Source organism: Chanodichthys erythropterus, chromosome 6 (genome assembly GCF_024489055.1).
Source record: "Chanodichthys erythropterus isolate Z2021 chromosome 6, ASM2448905v1, whole genome shotgun sequence".
Lineage (NCBI taxonomy): Eukaryota > Metazoa > Chordata > Actinopteri > Cypriniformes > Xenocyprididae > Chanodichthys > Chanodichthys erythropterus.
In genome coordinates, this window is record NC_090226.1 from 22,142,491 (window position 1) to 22,151,606 (window position 9,116).

Sequence of the window (9,116 nt, forward strand, 5' to 3'; positions counted from 1 at the left end):
CATCACACAAGTACGAACGAGTTTGGACTAAAAGTTAAATCATACTATGACCTTTGCGGAAACGCCTCGCGTGGCGTTATTCCCGAAATCGGAGTTGAGTAAGAACCGTCGTATTTGCGTTGTGTATGTTTCAGGCAACAGAAAATCTCACAATAACCACAGTCTACATCAAAATAATACAGTATTAATGTTTTAACCCTCTGGAAAAGGGAGAGTAGAACGTGTTAATGGGAACCTGGTCTCGTTGTTAATTCCCCTCAGGAGACAATTTACCGTAACACTACGTGTGCTCACTGCTGTCGTCACGTCTTCGATCAGGAAGAGGAACAGGACTCAGTTGTTAAAGCGAACTTCATATTTGTTTGTGGACCTTCTCTTGCCTTTAAAAACCACGAACTCAAGCTAACTTACTATGAAACATTTAAGACTTCTGCCTCTGCTTTTGACTTTGTGGGCAGTTTCTTACGCCGATGACAAGAGCAATGGGCTGAAGACCAGTAACGTTACTACTAAACCCGCACTCAAGAACAATTCCAGCATCAGCAACAATAACGTTACCGAAAAGTCCGATAAAAACATCACCACCACCACCACCACCACCACCACCACCAACAACAACAACAACAGCAAAATGGGCTTCGATGTGAACGGCGCGATGATTAACCGGGCTCTATATGTTCTTATCGGAATCACGGCCATCGGAGTTCTATATTTCTTAGTGAGAGCGGTCCGGTAAGTTAAGTGATCTGGAAATTATGTCATTTGAGGTTTTGTATTAAAAAGTCCTCATTCAGACATTATGTTCAGCATACATACTATGTATGTACTAGACAGACCGTATATAGATAGCGATTCGAAATGCAGCGATAATGCTTTCATTGTAAGAAACTGCATAGTGTCCAGTGATGGGCATAAATAAAAAAAAAATGTATTTAAAATAAAAATACAAAATACTGTGTGAAAAATTTATTTAAATACAAAATACACGAATATGTGTGAAACTGGCAGTAAAGTATCACTATTAAGGCCCATTTACACCACGAACGATAACTACAAAGATAACTATATTAGCATATTCTAAGCATGCGTTGTTATTACGTTATTTTGTTGCTTTAAATGCTCGAGCTCTGTAAAGACTCATTGTAGTCAATCATTTTATCCTTTAAAACTCATCTTTGATAATCAAATTGAATACTTCAACTTGACTTGTTTTTTAATGCCTTCAAATTTAACTTAATGACTATGCAAATTAGTCCCTGCCTCCACTCAATCACACCAGCACCTTATCAACTTGGTAACTGTAGAAAATGCTGCTACACAATGTTGGCAAGTGGAAAAATGGGTTTAATTCAGAAATGTTTGAACAATAAACTGATTCAGAAGAGGGAGAGTGAATTATACAGGGTTGTCGACAAGTTGATGTCCGAATGGTAATGTGTTTTATATATCTCCGTCTACAATGTCGGACTCCTAACAGGAAGTGATATGATTAATATTTGGCTTGACTAAGTTATCAAGCAGCTAATGTGTCAACTCAGAATCAGACCATTGCCTTCTAAAAATCAACATCTACAAATGCTTTGAACCTCAAGTAAATCCCGCCCCTCATGTTGACAGGATTGGTTACCTGTTTGTGATGGTAGGAAACCGGAACGGTTTCAAACCATGTTTTTGTGCTTTATAGCTTTATCACCTTTTATCCACAAAAGCTAGATCACCTTGTTTTTATGTTAAAGTAGTGCATATCTTACATACTGTATATGAATCACCATTTCCAAGAAATCTGGTGTCATCCATGATTCCTATTCTTTCTGATAGCAAAGCACTTGAATTGCTTATTTCCTTACAGGAATCCAGATCATCTTTTGTTCACCCAATTGTAGATGCACTCATACTGCTGCAGCTCACATGTATGAAAAAGGCTGAACTAGTTGAAATCAGCTGCCTAATAAAGAGGTTGACTGGCAAAAAGTATTTTATGTATTTTGAAAATACAAAAATACTTAGCTTAAATGTATTTAAATACAAAATAGTATTTTGTATTTCAAATACATTTATTTGAAATACTGCCCATCTCCGATCAGCCTTTTATTGGACCTCGAGACTCAAGACTTTCGGATTTTTATGGATTTTTTTTATTTTTTATTATTATTTTTAAAAAGTTTGGATTTGGTGGAAATGGATAAATTCCTAAAATATCTGTTTCAAAACAAATTAACTTATTTTTAAAAAAAAAACATATTATTACTAATAAAGTTTTACACAAATAAAAAGCATGTTTGAAAAAAAATGAAGGATATACTTCTACAAGAAAATTCCAAATGCATCTTGTTGAAAAGGCTTTTAAAATCTATATGGAGCGAGTTGCCCCTCATGGGCGCTGCCATGTGACGTGTGTTACCTGACCCGAACGGTGTAACACAATTGAGTTACTAATAACAGTTTGTTTACTTTACTGATTGAAATTTGACTAATTATTCCCTGATAAGTCCACTAAAACTGCAAAATAAAGTACAACAGTCATGTTTTATGGTGCTTTTTAGAGGTACCCTATGTAACTTTTGGCCCTCTAGCAGTTAAACAAAACTGAAGAAGTTACTGTAGCTATACCCAATAATAGACACACAGTTCCTTGAAAATAAATTCAGCACTGCGCTACAACAACCCTTAATGAAATGACCATTCACAATAGATAATGCTTTACAATTAACTGTTAGAGAGCTACATACGGCAATTTATCTGTTCAGTAAAATACCGTATGTAGCTCTCTAACAGTTAATTGTAAAGCATTATCTATTGTGAATGGTCATTTAATTTCACTTGCAGACTGTCCTCTGTTTGTTTTAGTTTTTTTCTTTAAAAGTGTGATTCACTGGAGGTTCATGTCAACCTTTCTCACTCATTGTGACAACTAACAAATGGCTCTCCCACACCATACATGCCGGAGCAACTTTTCTATATTTACAGATATGACAAGACATGCATGGGGGAGTGACTTATGTATGCAACTTCCCACGAAAGCCATCCTGCCTGGTCTAAAATATAAACTTATAATAGGCTTACCATAGTGAATCAGGATAAGACAAAAACTTATTTTGGAGGAAGGATTGATGATGTATTGATTCATTATTTTTATTTTGAACCAAAAAAAGTTACATAGTGTACCTTTAATTTTGGGACAGTAAAGACAAAATTGCTCTGTTGTGGTGTCAAGACATCTATAAATATAATTAAAAGATTAATATGAGGCAGAAGTATAGAATGCCACATTTATTATTGGCTGTTTCAACACAAAATGTTTTACCAACTAAGAAGAACAGCACTTTTAGTGTTTCATCCCTCTGCCTCATCACCAGACTCTTGGTTTTACACTTTGCTTGGCTTTTCCAGTCCTTTAATGCAGCCATTTTTTCCACGGTTGCTTGTTTTGGGGAGTTTAGTCTTTGCATGTTAATATCTTAATGCATGTTAAATAGGATTTGTATATATATTTGTTTGAACTTTTCCTTCAAGTGTTTAATGTTTTTTCTTTGTGCTCTCATTCAAGTCTGAAAAAAAAGGGTGTTCAGAGGAAGAAATATGGGCTCCTTTCAAACTATGACGACACAATGGAGATGGCCCACCTGGAAAGCGATGAGGACGATAACACTGTTTATGAAGCCAAATCTTTGAGAAGGTAGTCAAACACCAGATTATACTCAAATATTGACATAAGTATCATCCAGTCTCTGCTTAACTTTAGACTTTGTACTGTGATGTTGGAAATCTATACCTCAGATATTATCTTGTCTGACCTGCTTTTTAACAGCTTTTCTGTCCTGCTTCTTTTAACAGATGAATCTCTGGGGAAGTTTGACACTGCCATAAAAAGAATGTAATGAAGACAATCCCATTATCTACCAAAATGGTTGTTGAATGATTTTGTTGTCGTTTTCAACCATGAGAGGATCTAGTCACGAAGCTTGGATGATTTTGTTCCAAGAATTAAGTGGAAGGTGTAGTTTTAAACTAGATGACTACATTTTGGACTGATACGACCAAATAGATCTTCTTCGAAATTTCTTGGAAGGTCATATTTTTTTTTATTTATTTTTTTATTTTTATTTTTTTTTTGGGTGTGGAAAGAAAGTTTGGCAAGAGGATCAAAACTGTGTTTTGTGCCAAAGTTACTAATGCATCATTTTTAGGGGTTTGCGTGTTAATTCATATTGTAAAAAATAAAAACTTCCCCTCATTTCCAATTTACAAACACTGACAGTCCTGAAAGTTGTTTGCTAATTTATGAGACCATTGTATTGTTTGGATCTATGTGAATATATTGTTTTAGGTGTGCCATCATATTATGATGGATATTCTGATGATATTTTTTAAAAAATCTTTCTTTCTTTCTTTCTTTCTTTCTTTCTTTCTTTCTTTCTTTCTTTCTTTCTTTCTTTCTTTCTTTCTTTCTTTCTTTCTTTCTTTCTTTCTTTCTTTCTTTCTTTCTTTCCTACCTATCTATCTATCTATACTGGGACTATACTGGGTATTAACTTCAGATGTAAATTCTGAAATGTCATAAATTCATGGATTTCATGTGTATGAATTTGCCAAATACCAGCATATATGTAAGAGATGCACTTTGATTTTTAGAGTTTAGAAATTAAAACAGCCAGTCGTGACATTTTATGCCATGACGACACCCTGACCACTTCGTCATAGTACCATTACAAGGTTGGTTTGATTTTTAGAGACTAAACATTTCCACATGATTTTGGTTCCAAATGTAGATGTGCTTCGTGCTCAGTTCTATGTTCAAAGTCATTGTTAACTAAGGTTTCGTCAGACTCGACTCAAGCTTTTTTTTTCCAATGGGTGTTGTTTTGCATTATGTAGAGATGACAAATGATTGTGCTGACAGCAAGCCGTCTTGAGGTATATGGATCAAAACCACAGCGTTCTCAAATTAGCAATTTGAAATTTTAAGGGGTGTAAATGAGGGCATTGATGACATTGTTATAAATTTATTTATCAATGCTGTCCAAAACTGTCAAATTTAAATGCATGAAGTATCACTGTATTAATATTTAATGTACATAATTCCAATGATTACTGAAGTGTGCCTTTCATTCATCCCTTTTTGTAAGTGCATTTGATTGGATGTGTTTTTGGCTTTTTTGTAATTAAATTCTATTCTCTATTTCTCTATTCTCTATTTTTACCCTTCTGAAGTTTTTGATTTACATTAGCTTTTATATAAAAACATTATTTAAGTTTTAATTTTTTTTCTCATGTTATGACATGAGAAATCATTTGACATACAAGAGGTCTTTGTACTATCAAAACATTCTGTAACTTTCATAGCTTGAAATCTCACCCTCGTCATAAAAAAAGCATTTATTTTACCAAGCTCCAAAAATGGCTCATTTTGGATATTTGTTGGATTTGTGAGGTCAATTGGGAAAATTATATTTGCATATGACTCATGAGCAAGACATGGACGAATCATTTTAAATCATTGCATCATAGGCCTCACCCACTGATGCAGTCGCTTAAAGGCTGACACCACCAGATGCGAGCATCACATATCGTCAAAAACAAATAGAACTTTTTGCGCATGACGAGCAACAAAACGATAGAGATGCCTCTGAGGACTACAAGACTTTTTGCACTACTGAATTGTGGAAAAACGCAGTCTTTGCATTGCCATCCTTGTGATACTAACATTAAGAAAGTTCCAATTTTACAAATTTGATAAGATTCAGATTGTAGTTGATTGAAGTTTCAGATCAGTAAGACACTTTGTTCGCTTCATTTTACTGCAGATTCATTTTTAAACAAGACAGTTTGACACAGGCTTTTAAAGGTGCAATATGTAAGATTTCTGTCCGCTAGAGGCCTATTCAAAATAAAGGCGTAGCTTGATGACGGCAGTTTGAGTGCGGAATCATGTGGTCTTCACGTCACAGCCGGTGGAAACAATCAGGATAGGACTAATGTTCATGGATGAGATTATTAACGTTACTGTAGTATGAAGCAGAGGAGGACAGAGTGTTGTGGGAGCTGAACGAGGCCGCTGGAGCGATTGCGCAACACACGCCTCATGAGCAGCGGAACTTTTATTATGTCACAGTCGCTGGCGCCACTTCTGCTTTTCTGGTCATGAGTATGAGGTAACGCAGCTCTGTTTATCATATTACATACATTTGAGTGTGTTGAAAATTATGTTATAACGTTACTTTGTGCATTCGCTCGGCGGCTGCTGCCAGACACTTGTTGCACACTGCAGTAAGCTAGATCGTTTTTAGAATATCATATTAATATCATTCACATTAAATACTGGATGGCTTGAGTTGATAAATGACATGCAATTAATTTTAAAACGTATTGTGTGATGGTGGAGAAAATTCTGTGTTACTGTTACTAAAAATAAAGCTGCATCTTACGCTATGTTAGCTACTTGACAAAATAATGTTTTTTTTCTGAGGCATGGTAAAACATGGTACTTGCAAAAAATCAAGAAAATTAGATCTAAACAGTAAGACTAAACGTGTTGAGCTATAATTAGTTTTCTGTCTATAAATGTAACCAAGCAGTTGTTCCCTTGTCTATTAAAACATTTACCCCCGGTTTCACAGTCAAGGCTTAAGCTAGTCCTAGACTAAAATGCATGTTTGAGCTGCTTTAACTGAAAGTAACTTTCACTGACATATCTTAAAATATGTCAAGAGCCATTGTTTTGCCTCAAGATGCACACCAGTAATGTTTTTTTCTAGGGTATGTTTATAAAAGCTACTTAAATACCTTAATTGAAATAAAGCCTAAACCTGGCTTAGCCTAAACCCTGTCTGTGAAACCGGGCCATAATATATAAAAGCATCTTTGGTGTTTCCATGGTTTCTACAAAATAAAAACGGAAACCGAGGGTAACGCGGGTATGATGCAATTGACAGGCGACTCCTCACACATCCCGGAGCCTTGGTTAAAATGACAATTTTTGCATGATTTACAAATAGTTGCAAACATTTGGGATATTGTAAGTACTCAAGTGAACAAAATATATAACTCTGGCCTAGTGTTTTTTGGATATTTTACTGCAAAATTCTTACATATTGCACCTTTATGTGATCAAGGGGTGTTCCATTTAAACACATTGCAAGTGTTCCGCCAGTAGTGGGCACTCGTGCAACGTAAGCAATGACGTACATCCAAGTGAACGGAGGGGAGTTATAAAGGAAGGGCATAAAAAAATGAACTGAAATGCAGCTTTTTTTCTGCAATACCTAAAACCTATGTTCGCTTTTGTTCGGTTAAAAAGCTTGTTTGCGTCTACAGACTTCAGAAGGAGCGCCAGAAAGAAGTGGATGGTTTATTTTTAATTGCGATCACGTGCGGAGGATTATATGTTTGTTCGGAGCATTTCAGACATAAGGAGGCACAGCAATGGACAGTTCGCAAAGAAACATTTGTTGAAAGGCGACGCAACCAACTATTAGATCTGACAGCAGATACATCGCAAACCGTAAGTAAACAGTTTGATAATGCTCTTTGTCTGTAAATTACAGTTTTATAGTTTTTCAAAGCACGTTCTCCCATGTGGAATTTAGGGGGCGTTAATACTTTACTGACAAGCCTTAAAGGTGCTAAAGAGGATGTTTTGTTTTATACATTTTTGCAATATTACTTGAAACTGTCTTTACTAACTGATAAAAGATTATTTATTAGGTGCACTGAAAGGAATCATATCTGTGCACGAGGTAGGGCCTTAAAAACATCAGCCAATCGATCATCGCGTAAACGATTGGCGCGCTGGCTTGTCAATCACTGCGGTGACGTTCCTTGTGCGAGACGAGCGCGGCTGCGCGCTCCAGTAACTTTCCACACTCTACAGGCGCTGCATGCAATGTTTTTGTCAGGAGACAGGAATAACAACTGCAGATTATGAGTTACCTGCGGTGAGTCTGACATAATGAATCCACTAACACGACACAGTGAATGCCGGTGGTAAACACTCGTTTTCCAATACTCGTGCACGAGTTTTGGGAGGTGTTCCCTTGTTCTTACGCATGCGCTCATTTCAAAAACTCAGGAACAGTCTTTTGATTCTCAGTCGATGAAAAAATCCTCTCTATCACCTTTAAAGGAAAAACGGATCACTTCAGAATGAGGGTTGAAAATAATCTTTTTTTTTTTTTTCCTTTATGTCCGTTAACCTCAAGGAACATTAAGATAATAATTTTAATTTCATGTTGTGACACCTTTAATATGTGTTGTCTATATCTTAAATGTCATACTTTTAGCATAAAAGTCTTTTTAAAAACGTCAGATTCTTCTAGAATATAATATTTAAATTAACTTATTTTAATCTACTAAGATTGAAATTTGTCTTATTAGCCTCTGATAGTATAAATTCGGTAAATATAATTTATATGAACAGTATAATATAATTAACATATACTTCTAATATTTAACAATGTACATTTAAATAAAATCATATAATTTTTCTTGTGAAGGGGGCTTCATTTCCATTACTAATAGTAATTTCTGACTTAAGCGTTTGTAATTCTAAGTCTGGTTTTGGTAGACATTATTTCCTGAATTTTTTTCCCCCTGTGATTTTCGGCCACTAGATGGCGCCATCTGTCTATCTAATAGCAGAGCACATTACACACACACACTTACGTTTACATATTTTATTGGGACATGACACAGACATAATTATTTTATGCTGTACAAACTGTATATTCTATCTCCTAATACTGCATTTTTACATTTTCAAAAAACATAATGTAGTATGATTTATAAGCTTTTTTTCCTTATGGGGACCAAAAAATTACCCCACAAGGTCAAAATTTGGTCCTCATAACATACACGACCAGGAACACACACAAACACACACACACACACACACACACACACACACACACACACACACACACACACACACACACACACACACACACACACACACACACACACACACACACACACACACACACACACACACACACACACACACACACACACACTGTCAGCTGTTGCCCAATTGAATTTGGCCTCGTTCCTGCCTTATGAACCATTAAACCTGCTAAATAACATAGAGAATTAAGATTATAAACACAATTATGCTGAAACAA

At 35.6% G+C, this 9,116-nt stretch overlaps 1 protein-coding gene across 2 annotated transcripts; it reads left to right on the forward strand.

Annotated features, from left to right (window-relative positions):
- Positions 1 to 106: 106 nt before the first annotated feature.
- fam174c (family with sequence similarity 174 member C) lies at positions 107 to 5,372 on the forward strand. Of its 2 annotated transcripts, XM_067388478.1 has the most exons (3): positions 187 to 732; positions 3,548 to 3,676; positions 3,835 to 5,372. In XM_067388478.1, exons 1-3 carry the CDS (start codon positions 413 to 415, stop codon positions 3,836 to 3,838), a joined length of 453 nt encoding a protein of 150 aa, XP_067244579.1. In that variant the 5' UTR covers positions 187 to 412; the 3' UTR covers positions 3,839 to 5,372. The 2 variants fall into 2 exon arrangements, with proteins under 2 accessions (XP_067244580.1, XP_067244579.1); XM_067388479.1 differs by lacking the exon at positions 3,835 to 5,372 and having other exon boundaries at positions 107 to 732; positions 3,548 to 3,680.
- Positions 5,373 to 9,116: the final 3,744 nt, after the last annotated feature.